This window comes from Pantherophis guttatus, chromosome 4 (genome assembly GCF_059756535.1).
Source record: "Pantherophis guttatus breed Tessera chromosome 4, ASM5975653v1, whole genome shotgun sequence".
Lineage (NCBI taxonomy): Eukaryota > Metazoa > Chordata > Lepidosauria > Squamata > Colubridae > Pantherophis > Pantherophis guttatus.
Window position 1 is genome coordinate 139,731,822 of NC_142066.1, and position 24,042 is coordinate 139,755,863.

General features: G+C 40.5%; 1 protein-coding gene across 2 annotated transcripts in view; it reads left to right on the forward strand.

The window, feature by feature from the left end:
* JCAD (junctional cadherin 5 associated) overlaps positions 1–22,818 on the forward strand; it is a 39,419-nt gene extending 16,601 nt beyond the window's left edge. For both annotated transcript variants that reach the window (XM_034402619.3, XM_034402620.3), the window contains exons 2-4: positions 11,362–11,676; positions 15,952–19,499; positions 21,006–22,818. In XM_034402619.3, the coding sequence (XP_034258510.1) occupies positions 11,402–11,676; positions 15,952–19,499; positions 21,006–21,040 (3,858 nt within the window). In that variant the 5' untranslated portion in view covers positions 11,362–11,401 and the 3' untranslated portion in view covers positions 21,041–22,818. The remainder of the gene's footprint in view (positions 1–11,361; positions 11,677–15,951; positions 19,500–21,005) is intronic.
* Positions 22,819–24,042: the final 1,224 nt, after the last annotated feature.

Here is a 24,042-nt window from a genome sequence, read left to right on the forward strand (position 1 = left end):
GAGAAAGGGGATTGCTCTCATTTTATTTTCTAATGGCTTACTCTGCTAGTGTTGGTAGCGGTGGTCTTGATGGTTCCTTGATTAGGTTTTTATTGTTAGCTTCTTTGTCTGTATTGCTAATTCTTTGATTGGGATATTGTTTGCTGTGGGGTCCTTGGTGCCTTCTGAGCTTGGTGGCTTTCTTACAGACTTTTCATAACCAAACTAGGTGTCTTCATCAGTGCTAACAAGGATGAGTTTTGCTCTTATGTTTATATACCAGTGGCTTGCCCTGCCACTGTTTTGGTGGGAGTAGTCCTGATGGCTTCTTGATTAGGCTATGGCTTACTGTTAGCTTGTTTGTGTGCATTGGCAGTCCTTGGTGCTCTTTGCGCTTGGTTGCTTTCTTGTAGACGTTTCATTACCCAACTAGATAACATGATCAGTGCCAGTGGGGGAAAGGGTTTGCTCTCATTTCCTAGTGGCTTTGCTCTGTCAGTGTTGAAAGCAATGATCTTGGTGGTCCCTTGATTAGGCTATGAGGTTTTTTAGCTTGTTTGTCTGCATTGGTAGTTCCTTGATTGGGATATTGTTAATTGTGGATTCCTTGGTGCCCTCTGAGCTTGCTTGCTTTCTTGCTTTCAAACTAGGTGTCCTCATCAGTGCTAAGAGGGATGAGGTTTTGCTCTTACGTTTATATACTAGTGCCACGGTGGCGAACCTATGGCACGCATGCCCGAAGTGGCACGTGGTGCCATGTTGCTTGGGACGTGCGACATTGCCCATTCCTCTTCTGGGTTTCTGGCATGCATGTGCGCGTGATGGATCAGCTGGCCTTTTTGCATGCAGCAGTGCCAGAAACTAGAAGAACTGGTCTTCTGTTTTCCTGTGTGAGCATGTGCATGGACCAGCTGATCGTCGTGTGCGCATGAACACCAGAAACCCAGAACAGCAATGGGCGACGCCACGCATCCCAGGCAACATGGCTCCGTGTGCCACTTCAGGCATGCGTGCCATAGGTTCGCCACCATGGCACTAGTATACAAACATAAAAGGAAAACCTCATCCCTTGTTAGCACTGATGATGACACCTAGTTTGGTAGTGAAATGTCTGCAAGAAAGCAAGCAAGTTCAGAGGGCACCAAGGAATCCACAATTAACAATATCCCAATCAAGCAACTACCAATGCAGATAAAAGGAACTACCAGTGCACGCCAGAAACCTGGAAGAGTAGCTGGCTGAATCTGGAAGTTGAGTAGCTGAAACCGGAAGTTCATTTTTGGGGGGCGCGCACGTGCCTGAGCAGCTCCTCTTCCAGGTTGCAGCCCAGACGTGCATGTGCCCTTTTCAGCACTCGGTGCCGAAAAGGTTTGCCATCACTGTATTAATGGCTTGCCCTCTCAGTATTGGTAGAAGTGATCTTGGTGCTTCCTTGATTGGACTGTAATTTACTGTTAGCTTCCTTGGCAGTTCAGGGGCCCTTTATGTTCTCTTAACTTGGTTGTTTTCTTGCATATATTTCATAATCAAACTAGCTAACATCGCAGCTATTGGGGATTAGGGTTTGCTCTTATTGTTTAGTGGCTTGATTTGTCAGTGTTGGTAACAGTGGTCTTATGGTTCCTTAATTAGACTGGTTTTTATTGTTAGATTGTTTGTGATACGGTACATTAGTAGTGCTTCGAGAAATTATTTCCTGTGGATTTCTGGGTGCCTTTTGAACTTGGTTGTTTTCTTGCAGGCGTTTCATTACCCAACTGGGTAACGGCATCAGTGCCAGTAGGGGAAGGGGTTTGCTCTCATTTTATTTTCTAATGGCTTGCTCTGCCAGTGTTGGTAGCAGTGGACTTAGTGGTTCCTTGATTAGGCTATGTGGTTTATTGTTAGCTTGTTTGTGTGCATTGGCAGTCCTTGGTGCTCTTTGCGCTTGGTTGCTTTCTTGTAGACGTTTCATTACCCAACTAGATAACATGATCAGTGCCAGTGGGGGAAAGGGTTTGCTCTCATTTCCTAGTGGCTTTGCTCTGTCAGTGTTGAAAGCAATGGTCTTGGTGGTCCCTTGATTAGGCTATGAGGTTTTTTAGCTTGTTTGTCTGCATTGGTAGTTCCTTGATTGGGATATTGTTAATTGTGGATTCCTTGGTGCCCTCTGAGCTTGCTTGCTTTCTTGCTTTCAAACTAGCTGTCCTCATCAGTGCTAAGAGGGATGAGGTTTTGCTCTTATGTTTATATACTAGTGCCATAGTGGCGAACCTATGGCATGCGTGCCCAAAGTGGCACACGGGGCCATGTCACTTGGGACGCATGGCATTTCTGGCGTGTATGCACACGCAGTGATCAGCTGGCCTTTTTCCATGTGGCAGTCTTCTATTTTCCTGTGTGAGCATGCACACTGGCCAGCTGATCGTCGTGTGCGCATGCAAGCCAGAAACACAGAGTATCTGGCTGGAACCGGAAGTTCAGTAGCTGGAACCGGAAGTTCATTTTCAGGCACATGCATGCTCTGTCAGTGTTGGTTGCAATGATTTTGATGGTTCCTTGATTAGGCGATGGCTTAATGTTAGCTTGTTTGTCTACATTGGTAGTTCCTTCTTTGCTACATTGTTTACTGTGCGGTTATTGGTGCTCTGAGTTTGGTTGCATTTTTAGAGACATTTAATTATCAAACTTAGGTAACATCATTGGTGCTAGCAGAGATTTTGGTTTGGTCTTGTTTTATGTTTTAGAAGCTTGCTTTGTCAGGCAGTTTCTATGGTTTATTATTAGCTTGTTTATCTGCATTGATAGTTCCTTGATTGGGATATTATTTACTTTGGGCTCCTTGGTGCTCTGTGTTCTTGGTTGTATTTTTGTAGACATTTCATTCCTGACTAAGTAACATCATCACTGCTAATAGGGATTGGGATTTGCTCATAGTTTTATATTCTAGTGCCTTTCCCTACTAGTGTTTGGTGGTCCTAGTGGTATATTGATTAGATTGTAGTTTACTGTTAGCTTGTTTGTCTGCATTGGTAGTTTCTTGATTGGGATATTGTTTACTGTGGGGGTTATTGGTGCTCTCTGAGCTTGGTGCTTTCTTGCAGATGTTTCATTACCAAAGTAGGCATGAATGCTAGTAGGGAGTCAGGTAAAATACTCCTTGCCATGGCATTAAAACAGTTGCTGCTTTGAAATCTGCGCATTGTTGTCTACATACAGGGGGACTTTGAGTAGAACAAAGTCAGTGTTCACGCACAGGTGAGGACAATTTGGGAAAAACTTGTAATTACCATATAATTTTGCAAAAGACCTTGTCGCCTTATCCCTTAAAAGAGAAGGGCGTTATTTGTGCTGCTGTAGGCAATAAAGATAATTGTGCAGCCTTGAGATGTGAGTAACAAAAATGCATACACTAATAACCTTAATAACCTCCTTTCTCATCTCTGAATTTGGGCAGCTGTTTGGGATGCAGAGCAAGTATTCAAGATGCCACAAGTGGCAAAAATGATGCTGTCCCCTCCCAGCTTGAAAATAATATCTGTGAAAACATTTTGGGACTTGGCTATGATGGGAGCACATGGGCAGAGGTTGTACTCAGAATACTGTTCCACCAGTGTCCATTGTCTAATCCCTGCCCAGCGGACAGTACATTTCAGTCCAGTCTATGGCCAAATGCCAAGATTTTGAAAGACACACTAGGCTTGTACCCCTATTCGCTTAAACCCAAACCAAATAGTTGATCAATGAAATAGTAAGAATGGTCAGTCGTTCTATTTTGCCAAGTTATGTGTCCTTTTATTCTTGGAATTTATCTTGCAACTCCCCAATAATCTAGTTTGTGGCTAGTATTAACTAGAGATAACTTTGCAGTTTGAATTCCCATTTAATAGTTTTCAGATACAAGTCAGTTATAAGTTTAACACAATGTCCAGTTTAGTCAGCAATTGATGGGCAGTTATAGGAGTTTACCTCCAACACCTCCAAGTTTTTAGAAGGTAGCTTTATAGAAGTAGTTATTTTGAGGGTCTGAATCTAAAATGTGAGCCCCAAATCAATTAAACGAATTATGCCTCACATGCGACCATCAAATACTTCCCTGGCAAATTTGGTGCTAATTTGCACTTCTTTTTAATACAGGCTATCTCAAGCACTGAATTTGAACTGTGTTTAATATTATTTCCCGAGAAGTTCATTTGGCACTGTTCTTGTTTAGTAGATTCTGCTAAGTTTCCCATTCCATCTGCTATTAGTAGGTTAAGAGTAAATAACAGCAGAAGTAATTAAATTCTCCTTTACACTATTGGCTCAAGATAGATCCCACCATTGCTTGCTTTTGAGTTTTTATTTTAATTGCTTTCTTTACTAAATTCTTTATGCTTTTCACTTCAGTCCCTCTGATGTTTCCTCCAAACCTGCTAATGTTTAGAGAAAATAGGCAATTGATTGATATGAAAGAACAGTGAAGCTGCTTTGGTGCATTCATATTGAGGGGTTCTGATTAACATTTGCTTTTATGTCCAGTGGAAAACCTATGAAAAGAGGAATGTGCTTTGAGGAAACTCGCATCCTGCCATGCCAAGTACTCAAGAAGTCTGCAACAACTCCTGTAGGGAATGCTGGTGAATACTGCGCTAGAATTCCTGCTTTTCCCCCTTCCCACATTTTGTATGAGAACAAACTTGGCTTGTTGCCTTATTTGAATGCAGTCCTCCAACAGTCAGAATCATTAAAAATGAAAATATCTATATATCTATATATATTGACGCTGATAATTTCTTATTGTTTGAACTTTTAAATCTGGTATAGTTGGACTAGATAATTTTCTTTTTTAAAAAAATCTTCAATTGCATCTGGAAGAGAGATAGAAAGTCTCTGTTCTGTACTTGTCAGGTTTTTTTTTAAAAAAAAAAACAGGATGCTGAGATTTTTCTGAAGATAAGCAGGAAAGGGTCAAGGAGGGATGTGCTTCCAAGCCAATTGCAGCCCTAATGGGAGGGAAGAAGTGAAACATGGGAGAGGATTTAGAGCACACAGAGAGGTGGCCAGGAGCTTGTAATTATTCTGAGTAGGATCATCCTTGAACTGAAAGAGTTGTGAAGATAATAGCTCACATATGGGAGTGGTAGGGGAGGGAAATAAGAGTTGAAAAATCAAAGTGGCTTACTGCTTAAGATGTTCTATGTTTGGCTCCTCCGAAGAAATCTCAAACTTAGTTTGTGTCATTCTGTCTCCAATCAATGAATCTGTTATTGGTGTGCAGAACTTGATCCCGATTGCTGCTCCATCTTCAATCCTGTGTTGGGAAGGGTATGTTTGATCCTTACAAGAATTACAGCTCTTTTAGATCCATCCATCCTGGGGGTTGTTTCATTATTCAGTTTAGGCCCTGTCTTTCCACTCCAACAAACATTCAAACTAGTAGGTATGAGCCGTGGTGGCGCAGTAGTTAGAGTGCAGTACTGCAGCTACTTCTGCTGGCTGCCAATTACCAGCAGCTTGGCAGTTTGAATCTCACCAAGCTTAAGGTTGACTCAGCCTTCCATCCTTCCAAGGAGGATAAAATAAGGACCCAGGTTGTTGGGGGCAATATGCTGACTTTGTAAACTGCTTAGAGAGGGCTGTAAAGCCGTATAGAAGGGCTATTGCTCTATCCTGAGAAAGACTGAAGACAAGATTTGTTAAGAGAGAAGTGGTCTCACTGCTTCTTCTCTCTACTGCAAGGGTCAAGCATCCTTAGGAGATTATGACCAGTGCAGATACAGGTAGCCCAAAAGTGTCTAGCTTAGTTTTTCTATAACTGCTCTTGGTGAACCTCACAAACCAGAAACTCTGGGAAGATAGCCAACATCCTGAGGAAGTGAAATCTCTGAAATCTGTGACCTCATTGGCAAACAAAACAAAGCTACTCCAGGAAGACACACAGTTTTCCATTCTTTTTTTTAAAAAACTTGCATCAAATTACGAGTCACAATACTCAAACTCTGTTCTTCTAGTGAAGGTGTTTTTAAAATTGGGCACTGTCTGGTCTATCTTTTATCCAGAGGGGGGAAAGGTCTATACCGACTGTTTACAACTATCTGTAACTGATTGTTATTCCCCATTTTTTCCCTAGGTTGTACAAAATTCTAGGAAAATGTTCTTTCTACTGAGAAGTAGAAATAATCGTTTATAAAAGCAGTTTTTAAATGTACAGACTGAATAGGGGAGCAAGCAAAATAAATAACCTGTTTTGCATTGTTTTATTATACTTGTGTTTTTTCTAACTTTTAACTTTTATGCAGTGGAGAAAGAATTTGGGCAATTGAGCAGTACAGAAATGCAGAGAATAAACAAGTGAGCAGCTAAACTATGCTAGCCCTTTAATTAGTTTGGATTAAACTGCAATATTGGCCTGTGTTTTTTCCTTTCAGATGATGTAACTATTTTTTTTTCCCGAAGTTTTATTTTATAAGAAGTATATGGTAACTTTGAAATGTAGGTTGCTCCCCACTGTCATTATAGTATGCAAATTTCCTTGGAACTTTTGTGCCTTCCAAATTTTTTTGCATTTATCAGCCTTTTCCAGCTTCATTTCTTTTGGGTTGAATTAACACGTATCCATCATCTCCAGCCAGCAAATCCATTTGATTTTGTGGTACCCAAGTCAACTAAGGATGCTTTACACATTTCTTGGCTATGGAAAGGAAGGCTATGTTTCTTGAAGAAAAAGCTGGGCAGTATTTTGCTTGCACTGCACTTTTGTCTATTCACTTCCACAGCCAAATCCACTTTAAAAAAGGAAACAGTAAAGACAGCCTTGTGTACTATTTTTTGCTCAGAAATGGGTATGTTATTAGCCAGGAAATGGATGCTGTACGCTCCACTAGTACCTGGAGTTTATGTAGCACCAGGAAAAGCGCAGTTCTTCCTTGCACCTGTGACCCATCAGCTATGTGGCTGTTTTATGGGTTGCCATATGGATCCTCTATTTTGAAATTGAATTGTTCTAGTAACCAGCTGTCCACATTCCCTTCTTGCCGAGTCGTTGCCCAGTTCCAGGTGTTCATGGTTGAAAAATAATTCAGGATGGAAAAATAATTTCCATCCTGGACTTTCCCATGTGTTTTAAGGAAGTTTAAAATGTGACCGTCCCCCCATTGTTTGAAATTTACTGTTTCTGTGCTAGTTCTGGGTCTGTTTGGGAACTTAAGCCTAGCTCATCTACCTTAAGGATCTACATAGATACCATGATGAGAGCAAACCTTTTCAAACCTAAGATTATCATATCAATAAACCATATGGCCATAAATCTCACAGTAAATAATATTGAAGAACAGCATACCAGGTTTGAGATCATGCCTGCAGTCCAGATAATTTTATGTTAGTATGGTGGCTTGAGTTGGGATAAAGTGAGGAGAAGCAGTGACCTACAAGTAAATATTTGATAGCAGAAGGCACACAATGGATGTATGAGCTCTCTACATGGGGCTCCCCTTGAGGAGCACCCGGAGGCTCCAACTGGTCCAGAATGTGGCCGCACAGGTAATTACAGGAGCTGCATGGCACTCCCGCATAACACCGCTCCTGCGCGAGCTGCACTGGCTCCCAGTGGTCTTCTGGGTGCGCTTCAAGGTGTTGGTTACCACCTTTAAAGCGCTTCATGGCATAGGACCTAGTTATCTTCGAGACCGCCTTCTGCCACCGACGACCTCTCATCGACCCGTGCGCTCCCACAGAGAGGGCCTCCTCGGGGTGCCATCAGCCAAGCAATGCAGGCTGGTGACCCCCAGGGGGAGGGTCTTCTCTGTGGGGGCTCCTACCCTCTGGAATCAACTGCCCCCAGAGATAAGGAAAATCCAAGACCTCCGTGCCTTCCGCCGTTCCCTTAAAACTTTCCTTTTTCAACAAGCCGGGCTGGCCTAACAAATCCTTTTAAATGATTTTAAATTCATTTGTCTTTTTAAATTCTGAACCAAATTGAGATATTTTCTTTTAATCTGTTCTTAATTTATGTATTATGTATTTATGTGTTTTTACTTGGCTGTACACCACCCTGAGTCCCTAGGGAGAAGGGCGGTTTATAAATTTGAAGTAAAATAAAAAAATAAATAAAATAAAAGAGGTTATGATTGGAAAGGTGTCGAATATGCCTGACATTGAGCTATACATGTGAACCACTGCCAGCTTTTGATTTTTCAAATGTATTTCAGGTTTCCTGCTTTTATTAAGGAGGAATCGTGTTACAGTAAACTCTACCATCCCCTGGAGACCATTTAAGCTCACATTGACTGCTTCAGTGACTCCATCCAGCCACCTCATTCTCTGTAGTACCATTCTTCTTTTACCCTCAATCTTTCCCAGCATTAGGCTCTTCTCCAGTGAGTCCTTCCTTCTCATTAGGTGGTCAAAGTATTTCAGTTTCATCTTCAGGATCTGGCCTTCTAAAGAGCAGTCAGGGTTGATCTCCTTTAGGACTGACCGGTTTGTTCACCTTGCAATCCAAGGGACTCCCAGGAGTCTTCTCCAACACCATAGTTCAAAGGCCTCAATTCTTTGATGCTCAGCCTTCCTTATGGTCCAACTTTCACAACCATACATTGCAACTGGGAAAACTATAGCCTTGACTATATGCACTTTTGTTGGCAAAGTTTTTACTTTTTCGTGTGCTGTCTAACTTTGCCATAGCTTTCCTCCCCAGGAGCAAGCATCTTTTAATTTCTTGGCTGTAGTCCCCATGTGCGGTGATCTTTGAGCTCAGGAAAATGATCTTAGTTTTCTTAATGTTGAGTTTCAAGCCAACTTTTGCACTCTCCTTCTTCACCCACATCAGAAGGCTCTTTAGTTCCTCTTCATTTTCTGCCATTAGAGTGCCATCTGCATATCTGAGGTTGTTGATATTTCTCCTGGCAATCTTAATTCCAACTTTTGATTCATCTAGTCCCACCTTTCTCATGATGTGCTCTGCATATAAGTTAAATAGGCAGGGTGACAGTATACAGCCTTGCTAGACTCCTTTTTCATTTTTGAACCAATCAGTGGTTCCGTGTCCAGTTCTTACTGTTGCTTCTTGACCCACATATAGGTTTTCTTAAGAAACAAATAAGATGGTCTGGTACTCCCATCTCTTTGAGAACATGCCACAATTTGTTGTGATCCACACAGTCAAAGGCTTTAGCATAGTCAATGAAGCAGAAGTAGATGTTTTTCTGGAACTTCCTAGCTTTCTCCATGATCCAGTATATGTTGGCAATTTGATCTCTAGCTCCTCTGCCTCTTCGAAATCCTGCCTACACTTCTGGTAATTCTCGGTCCACATACTGCTGGAGCTTAGCTTGTAGGAATTCTGCATTTCATTGGGTGCATCTTTCTCTTTCTCCCTTGCCTTTTGCTTCCCTTCTTTCCTCAGCTTATTTGTAAGGCTTCCTCAGACAGCCATTTTGCTTTCTTGCATTTCTTTTTCTTTGGGATGGTTTTAGTTGCTATCTCTTGTACAGTGTTGTGAACCTCCATCCATAGTTTCATGGTGACCTCCATGAAATGAGACAGACATGCTTTGCACACACCCCTCCCACCTCTGTTCTCCCAGGTGCCCCTGTTAAAATGAACATGCAGGTTAAGAGGAGCATGGAGTGGCTTCATGGGTGGGGGAGTTCCTGGGATGCTTGTCATCCAGCTGGGACCATAAAGGAGGCAGACAAAGAGCAAAAGGTTTGCGAAGCCAAAAGCAGCCCAGTAGGAAGGAAGAGCTCAGCTAGCTTAGGGCCTAGAACAGTTATGGCGTACATTTTCGGCACCGAGTGCCAAAAAGAGAGCACACGGGTGCGTGCGTGGCACCAAGTGCCGGAAAAAAAATATTACCCTTATATTCTCATCAGGGCTGTGACCAGGCAGAGGAGCTGCTCAGGGGGCATGCGCACGCCAGATAAGGTACTTCTGGTTTCCGGTGCACACATGCTTACAAGCCAGCAAGTCGTCTCCTTACCGCCACGCATGCACACGTGCTGATCAGCTGGCCGGTGTGCATGCTCATGCTAGAAAACAGAAGACCAGTTATTCTGGTTTCCAGCACTGCCACACGCACAAAGGCCAGCTGATAGCCACATGCGCATACACGCCAGAAACCCAGAAGAGGAATGGGCGACACCACGCATGCTAGGCAACATGGCTCCACATGCCACTTCGGGCACACATGCCATAGGTTCACCATCACGGGCCTAGAGTTATGTTCCAATGCCAGAGAGGCTTCCAACGAAGCCTCTGTGCTTGGCTGATGATGAAGCCACCCTTGTCGGCTGGGCCTCTGCCCCAATCAGCTGGTTATTAGGAGATTGCAAACTTCTCCTGGCTCTTGCTAGGCTTTGGGGAAGTCAGCCACCTGCAAGTAAAGGCAGCAGCTTCGCAAAACCCTTTTCCTTGCTTGACCTTCCCTTTTCCTCCTCCTCCCAGAAACCTCCATTTCTTCAATTAAAAAACAACAACAAAAGGACAGACTTTTGTTCATTCCTCCCCCTCCCCCTCCCCCTCCCAAACTAAACTCTCCATCTCTGCTTCCAGTCCTGATTCTTTTCAACCCCACTTCACTCTAATGTTCTCACCCTGACTAGGTGGCTCAGTGGCTAAGACACTGAGCTTGTTGATCAGAAAGGTCAGCAGTTCGGCGGTTCGAATCCCTAGTACAGGTCTCCTGCGTGAGCAGGGGGTTGGACTAGATGACCTCCAAGGTCCCTTCCAACTCTGTTACTGTTACCTGTTGCTTGCTAAATGTATTGCATGCCCGGAAAGAGGGTGACAAAATCTGTAAGTTACTTACCTTGATGAGTGACTGCCAGGATAGGGACAGAGCAAAGGAAGGAAGGAAGCAAGCAACGAATACCTTTCTGCAGCTTGTTTGCCTTGAGCAGCTGATTGAAAAACTCAGCTCTAAAGAAAAAAACATTACAAACATGCACCAAATGGCCAGGCAGAAGAGAACTATCTCTCTATATGGGTATATGGGTCCTAAAGACAGTCAGGCAAGCATCAAAAAGGTTGGAAAGTTTGCAGTCTCTCAATAGCCAGATGATCGGGGCAGAAAACTCTGAAGACACCCGCCATTTCTGCAAGGAACTGTCAGAGCCCTGAAAATGGTGGCTGCATCCTGGAGGAATGGGGAGCATTGTGGGGGGTCTCATCAGGGCAGGATGGGGGGGGGATAAAGAGATGGGGAGGGTGCTGCATTGGCCCTATGGTTGTAAGAGCAAATGACTGCAAGGGCACTTCAGCTGCCATAAATTTGAAATGGTTGTATGAAGCTTTTTTTTGTGGGGGGGGAAAGGTCATAACTTCAAACAGCTGTTAAGTGACTGTCGTATCTCAAGGACACTACTACTGTACTGCTGTACTACTGTACTACTTACTCATGAAATTTTTTGCCTTCTTTTTCAGTGACGAACTGAGATACTGACGTAAATAAAACTACAGCAGTATGTTCAGCGTAGACGACCTTCTGATTTCTCACGGATACAAGCAATCTAAAAATCCTACCAATTCATCTGAAGTTGCTGGAGATCAGCATGAAGATACTGGTAGGCGGTCTGATCAGGCAACCAGGAATGGTTTACCAATCCATCCTGGAGCCATACCCAAGACCAATAAAGCAAGAAGATACCAAAATGACAACGAGAATAATCCTGTCGGTCGAGGGAGGCCAAGGAACACCCACCAGGAATATTTCTCAGGTCCAGGCAACATGCAAGGAGAGTGAGTATTTTTTTTAATTTGCTCAGCTGTTTGTCAAACAATGTTGAAGCACAGACACCAGGAGACTTAATTGTGTTGAAAGCATCATAAGAGGAAGTAATGTGTACTTCAACAGGTTGAACGCACTACATTTATCACAGTGAGAAAAAGTGTGGCTGGGTGATGTGGGTCCCTATCTTTTTAATATTAATAATTTAGGCAAGGTTAATAAGCACTGTTATGTTTTTGCATGTATTTGGACAGTTCTCCAGATATCTTCAAGAAACTCTGAAGAAAAACACAGCCAACTTTGCAGTATTTTAACTGTTATGTTTGTAATCTTATTTGGACCACAGTTTGCAGCCTTTGTATGTCCTCTCCATTTTGCTCTGTATGTAGCCAAAATGTTTAATTAAATTTGAAAAAGAAAAAAAAATATGAAAAAGGCCTCAAGAATTTCCCAGATAGCTTCTCGGAATTGGTGAGTGTTCTTGCCTCGGCTGCAAAATTATTTTTTCAGCACTGTGAAAAGCTTTGAATGGTCTCTGCAGAAGGCAATTGGTAAGGGAGGTCTTACTTATACTTTCTTCTGATTACGGAATCACGAGAACTGCCTTGTGCAGTGACTATTCAAAGTTATGATGGTGCTGAAAAAATAACTTTGCAACCAAGGCATGCAGTTAGGACTTTCACAGCATCTGTCTCTGAGTCACATGTTTGCCATTACAGTCCTATGCCTGACCCATATTTTTCTTCCATATTTAGAGATTGTCTAAACAGGTGATCTCTTTAAACAATTTCTCCTGTGCCTGACTGTTTTCTCTGCCTCACCCCAGAATGGAGCAGTTGCAGAGGAAGGGATTACCAGAGAATAAGCAGGCACACAATGAGGAATATGCCAAGCTATTTGTGTAGTATTGTGAAACATTAATTCCTTGTTAATTATTGCAGCGCTGGAATGAGCATTTCAAAGGGTATAAAAAAGGAAAGCCTAGTCATGGTCATTTCTCACTTAGCGACTTGTCCCAATTGTGGTTGTGGTTCCCGGCATCCCGATATAGTCAGTTGACTCCATCACTGACTATTGGGGGCGAGTCTTTGGCCCCCACAGAGAGGGCTCGCAATCTGGGAGTCCTCCTGGATACACAGCTGTCCTTGGAGGAACATCTGACGGCTGTAACCAGGGGGACCTTTTATCAGGTTCGCCTGATCCGCCAGTTGCGGCCCTTTCTTGATCGGGATTCCCTGTGCACAGTCACTCATGCCCTCGTGACCTCTCGCCTTGATTACTGTAACGCTCTCTACATGGGGCTCCCCTTGAAGAGCACCCGGAGGCTCCAACTGGTCCAGAACGCAGCAGCGCGGGTAGTGACGGGAGCAGCATGGCGCTCCCATGTAACACCGCTCCTGCGCGAGCTGCACTGGCTCCCAGTGGTCTTCCGGGTGCGCTTCAAGGTGTTGGTTATCACCTTTAAAGCGCTCCATGGCATAGGGCCTAGCTATCTCCGAGACCGCCTGCTGCCACCGACGACCTCCCATCGACCCGTGCGCTCCCACAGAGAGGGCCTCCTCGGGGTGCCATCAGCCAAACAATGCAGGCTGGTGACCCCCAGGGGGAGGGCCTTCTCTGTGGGGGCTCCCACCCTCTGGAATCAGTTGCCCCCTGAGATAAGGAGAATCCATGACCTCAGTGCCTTCCGCCGTGCCCTTAAAACCTTCCTTTTCCAACAAGCCGGGCTGGCCTAATTCTTTTTACATGTTTTTTAATTGTTTGGTTTATTGTTTTAATTAATGGGGCCAAATTTATATATATATTTTTTAACTGTATTTTAATATTTGTATTTGATGTTTTTATTTGGCTGTTCACCGCCCTGAGTCCTCAGGGAGAAGGGCGGTATACAAATTCAAAAATAAATAAATAAATAAATAAATAAATAAATTGTGGTTGCTAAACAAGGACTACCTCAATTATAAGGGCTTCCATATAATTATCTCAGTATCATTTTATTTTAGCTTCAGGCTTTACAGGACCATAACTCCTCCATGAACTCAAGGAAGAAATCTTTTCTTTGTGGATTAGGATTTTTTTTCTTGTGAATTAGGATGGTCTTAAATTTCCAGAAAGAAGCAAAAACATGTTTGTTTACATGTAAAATAAATAATATAAAATCAAGTTGTGACTGGCTCCTAAATTGAGGTGTCAAAAGAAGCTCTAATCTTTTTATATGCTTTTAAGTCTACATTTTAGGCAATTTCTATTTTTTAATCATCTACCTTGAGCATCAATCAATAAAAGCTCCTGCTACCTTATCAGTTAAATTTAGTAGGTTTATTGTTGGGATGGGGGTGGGGAAGACTGTTTCAGAAATGTAAAAAGTTGACTTAAGAGAAGAAAACAAAAAATGCCCCAGAGACATATTAATATAGAAATCTACATGATGTTATTAAAAGTGGAAAGTCTCAAACTGAATTTTATTAAGGCAAATATAAGCCACTCCTGGAGATCCTGTTTAAGCCAGTGGCCTTGTCATCACTTTATAAAATGTGTTGCTGTAACTTGGTGCTTGCCTGCAGCTAGATTCAAACACACTTTTGAACTGAAAACAACCTACACCCAAAAGATTGCCCATTTGGAGAAATATTATGTGATTGTTCTATTAACTAATAACAGAACTAGCTACCTAATTAATAACAAAATTGTGGTTCATATTTGTTTTAAAAGACTAATGCAGAAAATGCAGATTACTCTCAGTCAGAGCCAAAAAGATTAGTCCTGACCTCTGCTTGCTTTCACTGCAATTTTTGTATGGTGGGGTGTTAAATGTGAAAAATATTTCATGCAAAATTGACCCAATTTAGAAAAGGTAGCTGCTCACAGTTTTGAAGAAAAACCTCATTTCAAATTGTTATAAGACATTTGCAGAGAACTTGCTTGATGTGTAATATATATTATGTCTGAGGAAATTATTGAATGAGTGATTCAATCGCACAATCGCAGTAAATTGGGAAGGGTGGCTGTTGAAAATTGATGGAAATATAAATGGCTGCAGCCACCCTGCTGGAATGTTTGGCTAACTTTAAAAAAATTAGCTGTTTACTTGGTAAATTTAATCCTTTGTTTCTGCTTGAAGGAGGAAGAGAACGTTTATGTTGTATGTTAAAAAAGGAGTTTGATACATGGAAAATGGGGGATCAGTATTTGTATTATATACTCAGGTACACACACATTTTCTTTATCTTCTGTAAAATATGACACACACGCATTCACATACAATATCACACATTCACATACAATATCTTTAACACTGACTTTATCAAAAATTGGCTTCCTAGCCAATGCTAGGAAGATAACATGTGGAAGAGAATGGTGGGTTTGGGTTGGTTGGTTGGTTGGTTTCTTTGTTGCTTATTTTTGTTTTTAGAGGTGAAATTGTCTTAAATTTAAGATTTTAAATTTACATCTTCCTTCTAGGTAAATATGCAATATTATCTTGTTTGCCAGTATATACTCCAAAGTGAGAGGAGGAATTCTCTTCTAGTTTATACAAAATTTATTTCACGCTATCTGAGATTTTGGTTTTGTTGATTTCCTGCATTGCCTTAAAGTCCTGTTACAGATACTGTGAGGAAAACCTTTTTTTCAGGGGTCATTGGAAGGTCAAAGACTAAGAATTTAACTGCATACACCAAAAATACTGAATACTGTCATAATTCAGGGAATCTAACTGCACAGGTCCCATTTTGACATCCCACAGATCCCTTCTCATGCATCTCCATTTTTGCTAAAGTATTCTGACCTCTTTTTTTATTGTGTACCTTCAGTTTGCCAGAACTTAAAAATTGGGCACAGTTGCATGTCCCCAATTGATATTTTAAGATTGCAAAAGAGCATAAAGTTTACTGGATGGCAGGCTGTCCTGAAAAGAAGAATGTGTATAGTTAAAAGAATAATTTGTGTTTTAAAATCTGTTCCAGGTTCACAATTGTAACCCTTATTAATTTTAAGAAGCTATATCTGGGGGGAGGGGGGGAATACCTATGTGGTAGAATGTAACACAGCAGTTTCCTATCATGTATACATTATGCTGAAGAAAGAGAGGCATATTGATTACAAAATATAGTTACAATCCAAACTCTTTCGTGGTTTATTGTGAAAAGTTCTGTTTTTCAGAAATATGAGGAAAGTAAGTTGAGTGTCTCATGATTGTGGCTGGTTCAGATTCTTTACTAATTTAGATCCGGAGAAAAGAAAACATTTACAAAAATCTCTTCACTGGTACTTCCTTTCATTTGCAGGCTTTATGACCAATCACTAAGTAGGTCTTCGCCCTCCAAGAAAGAGAACGATTTTGCCTCCTGGAGAAGACAGTGCCAAGATTTCAGTGCTTATGATTATCCTGACAGAGTAGACAAGGAAATGAGAGGAATGGGTGCAGCCTGTGCCTTGTTTGGAGATGAAAACAAAGTTCATTGGGGGACTGAAGAAGGATTAGAGAATATGAGGAGTAACAAACAGGAGGCCATGAAACTTCCTGGTGACTACAGAAGGCAAAGTTTAAAGACAGATACCTGGAAACAACCAACTGTCTTTGGACGACGTGAGCCTGATACAGATAATAAAAAAAGGCCACTTCAAATTGTGTATTCAGGAAGGCAAAACATTGCAGCTTCCCATGTTAAGAATAAACCACAATCTTTCCCAATATTTATTTCGTCAGAAAATTCTAACTATGCTGAAATTCCTGCTGTAGCCAGCAGTAAACAGTATAAAGTAAAGCCTGAGCTGGAATCTTTGAAATACTTTGAACCAACAGCTAGGCCCAAGTATGGTAGACCCCTGAAGCCTCCTTCATATGAATTTCATCAGCAGAGTAGGGGGATTGTGGAAACCAATCCACCACAGGATGAACAGCAAACACGCAAAACCACTTTCTATGTGACCAAAGTTGAAGATCAAGATCCTACCTTAGGACCCCCATTGTACATACCTCCTCCATCTTACAAATCTGGTCAGCAAAGTAAGAATCAACATGTGCCCGAAGAAGTGCCTGACTATGATGAGTCCTTTGTCAAGGAAACACAAGTTCTAGACCAGGGTATTTGTATTAGTTCTGGGTCTTCTGTTAATCAGCTACAAATGGAAGATGAAGAGCCAATTTTGTTTAGTGAAACACAGGTGAGGTGTCAGGAGAAACAACTGTCTTCTGTTCAATATATTCCTTTTGATGACCCTCGAATACGGCACATTAAAATAATACATCCAGCTGACCTTCATCAGATGGAGGATCAAGCAGAAGATGCAAATAACAGTAGTGTCTTCCATAAAAATTCTGTGGATAAGGAGCTCAGTAATTTGAATGTTGATGTACCAGACTCAATAAACATTGCTGTAAAATCCAACCAGGTCTCTGACAGAAGCAGATGGTTGGTGGAATCCAATGCAGATCAGGATAGTGGTGTCTTGTCCACCCAAAGAGGCTCTTATGACACAGGCATCAGTCTGAACGGTGCATATGCTAAAGCAAGGCCATCTGCTCAAAGCCCAGGTGCAACAGATCTCTCCACTGAGACTTTTACAAAAGTGAAAACCTTTGAACCTGGAATTGAGATTCAAGGCAAAAACCATTTAAAGAAGAAAACAAACGAAACTATGTTTTGTTTGGTATCTATCTCAGCTGAATCTGAACTGAACATGCCAGCTTTTGATAGGAATAACAATGCAATACAGGGTTCCAGTGAGAAGTATGACACTGACAGCAATAGAGATCTAAAAGAACAGAGTTTCCTAAGTATGTCTTCTACTGATTTAGAGCTCCAAGCCCTTACAGGAAACATGCTCAATAAAACTGTGTTAGAGAAACAAGATTTTCAGAGACCAGAGTTCAAACAAATGAATTATGTCAGCTCCAAGCAACCTCCAAAGCACAAAGAGCTTGAGTATTCTGGCTCATGGCCATGCACTACGTATAAGGACCAGGAAACACAAACTAGTTTCAGAGAAGAATCCCAAATTCAGCAGCCTCTCCATGGATCGCAGCAGCCTCTCCATGGGCTACAACTTAAGAAATCAAATACACTGACCAATGGCCACTTCTTAAAGTACGGATCATCTACTACAGAATCTGCTCCGAGTAGTTTACCTACTGATAACAGGAAAGATAGACCAATTCCTCCCCCTAGGAAAACTCAGTTTAACAAGTCCAGCAAACTTGAGTGTCCTAGGACTGTGGTCCACTCCAAAACAGGCCAGAATGAATCACGTACTACATCCACAGGGCTTCCTGGGCAGAAAAATGAACCCAGTTTTGCCCGCAAGGAAGAAAATAAATCACCTTGTAGTATCAAAGAAGCCTTTGGGCAATTTCTCTTAAAGCCCGTTAGCCGACGTCCTTGGGATGCAATAAGTGAACTGGAAAGTATTAATAAGGAGATTCAAAAACAAGAAGAAAGGAATGTAGATAATAAAGAGAATGAGCAGAAGCAAGAGAGAGAAGAGGATAAAAAAGTGAACAAGGCAGAGGGAAAAGCATGTAGAGCGGATGAAGTCAGCCAAGACCATGGATGTAGTGCAGAGGCAAGAAAGGTAAAACCAGCCACTTCTGTGTTTAAAAAGGGAACCAATAAAAGTAAACCTGAAAGTGAAAATGCTTCTAAAATCTCAAATACAAGAGTTGTATTTAGTGACCTTAGGAATGTTAGATCAGAGGCAAGAGAAATGGATAAATCAGTGAAGGAAAAAAAGGAAAATGGTCTAAATCAAAGACAGGATAATGCGAGAAAGATTATTAAACAGGCTATCAGTCTGCATCCAATGAAATCAAATGTTTCAGGTCACTCGGACAGTAAAAATTCTAAACCACTCAACAACATTAATTCTAGGGAAGCAAGTGTTGAAAACCATAAGAATAAGGATTCTGATCAGCTGAAAAAGGCAGCAGGCAGGAATAGCCCTGCTTCAAAAATAGCATCTGTAGCATCATTATCTTTTAAAAGAAGGAACCAAGGGTGCTCTGAGCCAAATTTGAGATCTGTTGTCCTGGATGTCAATGAAGGAACCAGCATTCCTGATTCTTCTACAAAGAAGGTTTCATCAAATGAATCTCTTCACGCAAGAGCATCTAGGATCCTGGGCATAGAGGTAGCTGTGGAATCTCTAACAGTTGATAACAAAACTCTTCCTGCCAAAGACTGTGGATCCAATAACATGGCACAGAGCCGTGAACTGTCAAACACAAGGATACCGAGGGCTGAAAAGAAAACAAATGTGGCTTCTTCCAAAGGAAAGCCAAAAAGTGGCTGGTCGAAAAGCACTTTCATTGGAGAAAGCAACTTGGGATCAGTGAAGGATCAGTGTAGTAGTGAAGAAAAGTTGACACGTGAACAGTATTTTCAGCAGCATCCTGATCTTGGCAAACATCAAGAAGACCATGCTCCCTCTCTTGAATCTGCTGTGCTTCCTCTTGCTGAAAGAAAATCGCTCCCCTCGAATGTAGAAAGGAAAACTGAAAGCACTTCAAAGGTAACTGTGCCCAGGCAAGGCAAAGTGGCCTCTGCTGTAAACCGAGCGGCCATGGATCGCATAGCGCGGATGAAAGAAGTCGATTCAGTTTCTCGGATGAGACGTCTCACTATAAAGAACGCCGGATCTGGTGAGGATAGAGATGAAGACAAGCAATTCAAGGAACCAGAAGGGAAAGCAAATGATTCCGCCGTTGGCAGCACTGAATTTCCCCACAAACTGTCCCAAGGCAGTTGTGTTTCCAAGCGTATAATCTCACTGAATGAAAATGAACGTTTAGGCAATAGGAACACAAAGAAAAATGGAAGAGATTTACCTAGCTCAGGTAAGATACAAGTTTCTTCAGGATTTGTATGGTGAGCGTATTATTGGGAGATGCGTACATATTTTCCTAGAAGGGTCTTAAAAAGAAAATGTAATTTCCTTTCTGAGTCTTAGGTCTGAATTCTGCAGTTGCATTTTCTTTTTTGGCAAGCAAACAGGAGATAATCAATAGTTAGACAGGTACCCTACCAGATAAACCAACTGTTTTGGGTTTGTTTATTTGTTTGTTTTTTTGGTTTTTTTTACAGGTATACACCATTATAAATACCCTAGAGTGGAAGATGCTGTAATTCTGAAGAAATTTGCTATCTTCCTTTCCACATGCTCAGTCTTATGTTTTTAAACTCAAATAACTTCCTAGTTTTGCCTGTAATGTTCACCCATCATGCTTTCCAGAAAGGAATAGAGAGAAGAAAATATTTGGGATCATCTGGGGCTTCATTTAAAGTAAAAACAATTGCCCCACATGCTGAATGTGAGATCTCATAAAAACCAAGTTCTCCATTTTCATATTTTTGTAGAACTATTAGTTGCCTTCAGACTCTTTGTGTAAATGTCTAAAAGCTGAAGGTTCTTTTAGAACCATTCTTCCAAATGGTTCCATATAATTTTGATTCTTTTTATTATTGCTTATTTCATATTGTTTATTCCAGCAGTGGTTCCATATTTCTTTTGAGCAAGGAAATCAGTTAATTTAGCTTAGTTCTTTTAATTATTTAGTGTATAAGAATTGTTTTAATCTGATCTTCCATCATTCCTAGCAAGATGACTAAACATCACAGAGAAGATGGGAGGTGGAATCTTAACATTCCTGGCAGACAACAAATTGGGGAGGATGCCTTAGAAACTTTGTTGTGTATTAGCCAGATATTCCATTTGGGGTTTGAACAAAGGTGAGGGATTCCAGTTACATGAGGGAGGCGAGATTGAGAGCAAGATTCAAAGGTGTGCTCCAAACAAAATGTTTTAATGACATGTGCTTTAATTAATTTCCTTACGTCTTTACAGTCTGTTAGGTAATGAATAATCATATGTAATCTAAAATATGGGGTGAGTTTTTCTCTTTTCCCCAATGATGATCCTGTTACAAAGACATATTTTTAAGGAATGACTTCTAAGGTAACTATAAAAAGTAGCTATAATTTTAGAATGAGACAGTTGCCTTCCAGAAAAGCCACAATGCAGAGATTGTGTCTATTTACACAGTGTGTTGTGTTTTAAGAATTCTCTGGATCCTTTAAATATTTTTTCATTCTGCTATCCTTATCAGCAGGCAAACTTTAATATTTTTTGTTGACATTCCTTAGTGGTAAAATAAAAGCATATATTTACTTGTCAACAAAATGCTTTAGTATAAATTTTTGTGATTTTAATTTTTTTTTCATGCTTACAATGGCTCTTTAATATAAATAGAATATAGAAGCATAAGAAATAATAAAAATCTTATATAGATATAATTGTTATGAATTGCTAGTACTAATAATCATGCTCGCTTCCTATTTTACAGAGGTCTATGATCCGAGCCAGGTTGAAAGGGTGTGATACAAAAAGAGCTGGATTTCAAGAGATTTCAAATCTTTGTGAGGCATTTTACTAAGTGGCACCATGTGGAAATACCCTTAAGCCTCAATGTTTAGAGAGTGTTGGTAAAACATCTTACCTGCTAGAGGAGGAAAACAAGTCTTTATAGAGAATGTATGCTTTCTGGAACTTGCATGAAAGAGTGTGTGTATATGTGCGCACGCAAAGATCTCTTAATCTGCAACCATCTATTTTTCAAAGCAATAAGATTTAATGCCTCTACTTGGCATGGATTGGTCACTTTTAAACTGAATTGAATAGTGTTCAGTCAGAATGGTAAACAGAATTTGGGAGGGGCTCAGGGAAAGGGTTGCTTATTTCTCTGTAAAAAATGTAAACAGGAGAGATTAAGAAAATTATTTTTGAAGAAAGAATGTGAATTTCTAAGTTAAATATCCAAACTTCTGAACTCTCAGCCTTGTTGAACATTGGCCATAAAACGGGTTGCAAGAGAACCACTGTTGCCTTTTCAGTTCAAGGGGATGCCTAACAACAGGACTGAATGCCAACTGACCAACTGTGAAATCAATTGGGACTTGGTCTGAAACGGCTTTGAATGGAATTTCTTCCTTCTTGCATGTCAAGACTATGCAGACAAATGGCATCCTTGGAGGAGGTGAACCCAAAATATGGCAGATCATTTTGCCGCCTCTGACCTCTGATCGAGTCAAACCAGCATCAACTCCACTTTGACCGCTGTCCTACCCTTGCTGTTGTGTAGTTCATTCTATTTCCTTTTTCTCTTTGTAGTTTGGGCTCAACATTCTATGCACCACCAACTCACAACAACATCCTTTTCTAATCTAAGCAACCTTTTTGCAAAATGTGATGTAATTTTCTATAATGTAGGCAGTTTACCAGTTCTTTCATTGGTAAGGTCCCCCCCCCTTCTGCTCTTCTTAGGTGAGTTTTTTAAAGAAACTAGTTAAGAAACTAGTTATTTGTGCATCTTCTACACATTTCACATTAGCTTCTCTCTACAGCTGCCATGCTGTGTATCTTAATATTTGATTCTGTGTCTATAAATAATCTTATAAAGGAGGTACCTAAATCTAGACAGGCTTAAATTTCTTATTGCTTGGATTGGTCCTTTTAGATGAGGATGTTGCTGGAGTTGGTTCAACTGATTACTTTCTACCAAGTTAGTTGCCAAAAATTAAAAAGATCAGTTTAGTATGTTTGCATCCTTAAGTATGTAAATTTTGTTTCTAGTGGTGCAAATACTGAAGCCTTGTACTACAAATGTACTCATTAATAGAAATAGGAATCCTTTGCCACTATTTAATTCTTGGAGAAAATCTGGGACCATCCCTATGTAATAACAAGGGATAATGCTTGTTTTCACTTGCCTTGATGGCAACTCTAGCAATAAGCAACAAAATAATATGTAATTTCAGTCATTGATGCTCAGTGCCATTTATATGTTGATGTGATTTGTGCCTATATTTGAAATTCTTGAGCCAGATTTATAAGCACCCATCTTGGTACAGAAACTCAAAGAATTGCCCTGCCTTTATGTTTGAATGTTGTATTTATACCTGTTTTGTTTAATGGCAATCCATATAGGATCCATACTTGTAAGCACAAAAAGAGTTATTTTTGTCACTTAAAAAATATTTTATGTTGGATTTAGGGCAAACCTTATTCATTTCTCCAGGAGTAATAGCAGTTTAATTTACTCAATGTTTATGTATCTGTTATTCTTTATTTGCTAATATACTTCTGGAAATAGCATCCTACCTGCTTGTTTTGTGTCTTTTTGTTATTCTATCAAAACCATATTACCTATTAAGTATTTCAGATTAATGGATATACACAGAGATAGATATGTAATGATACACACATTTACACCCAAATAACTTTTGTTATTTGGCAAAATAGCCTGCTTCCCCCCCCCCCAGCAGCTATAATCCCTTATTTATAACCTCTGCCATTAGAAACTTATCTAATATTTAAAATTTATTATACATTAAGCAAAGTAATGTATAGTTTCTTACTTGGGTTTCTTCCCAATTCTATTTTGTATTTCCAGCAATTAAAAGATACCAGTTTTTTGCTTCTAATCAGATTTTACCTGGTTAAAAAAAGATTGTTCAGTAAAAGGATCCTAGATATTTTTGTTTTTTGATCCTTTGGAAACAGTTGACATGGATACATTATCCATTGTCATTCAGGTGCTAAGTGTTAAGTGTGTACACAAGGTATATTCACAAACATTATTCGGCTTGGATCCAATGCATTGTTTTTCAGCATGCTGGTTGGAGAATTTTGGGAGCAGAAGTCCACACATCTTAAAGTTGTTGATGTTGGGAAACACTGATCTAATGATTTTACTGGGGACAGGAAATTCCCAACGGAGTTATAGGTAGTCCTCACATAATGACTGGTCGCTTTATTTATGTACAAAGGCCACAGAATGGGTGTTTTTCAGCCTACAAAGCAACCCTGGCTATTAAAAAGAGTTGTGGTGCCCCCCCCCAAAAAAAATCATATGAATGCATGCTAGATGGGTTAGCTTTACAACTGGTTGTGGTATTCTGCAGGAACGTGATGGTGACTTATGTCTTTGACTAGTTTCCTGCAAAAAGACACCCCTTCAAACAAATGGATTCACTTAATGACTGTCACATTTACTTAATCACCACTGAAAAATCTGAAAAAATACTTCCCATCAACAAGTGTATATTGATTTATGACTACAACAACTTGTGATTACTTCTGGGCTCATTTAAAATCATAAATTAAGAACTATCTGTACAAGGACAATAGTAGACATGTCTCCTTGTTTATTTTAAGTAGCCCAAACCCTAATAAATCAAGTTACTGAAAATAAGTTACAAAAAAACCTTTTAATATTAACTGCCCATTTCCTCCAGAAAGGGAGGATAATTTGCAATCCATACCATGTAGGTGAAAGAAAAAACATACACTTCCTTTTTATGGTATTTATCCCCCATGAAAAC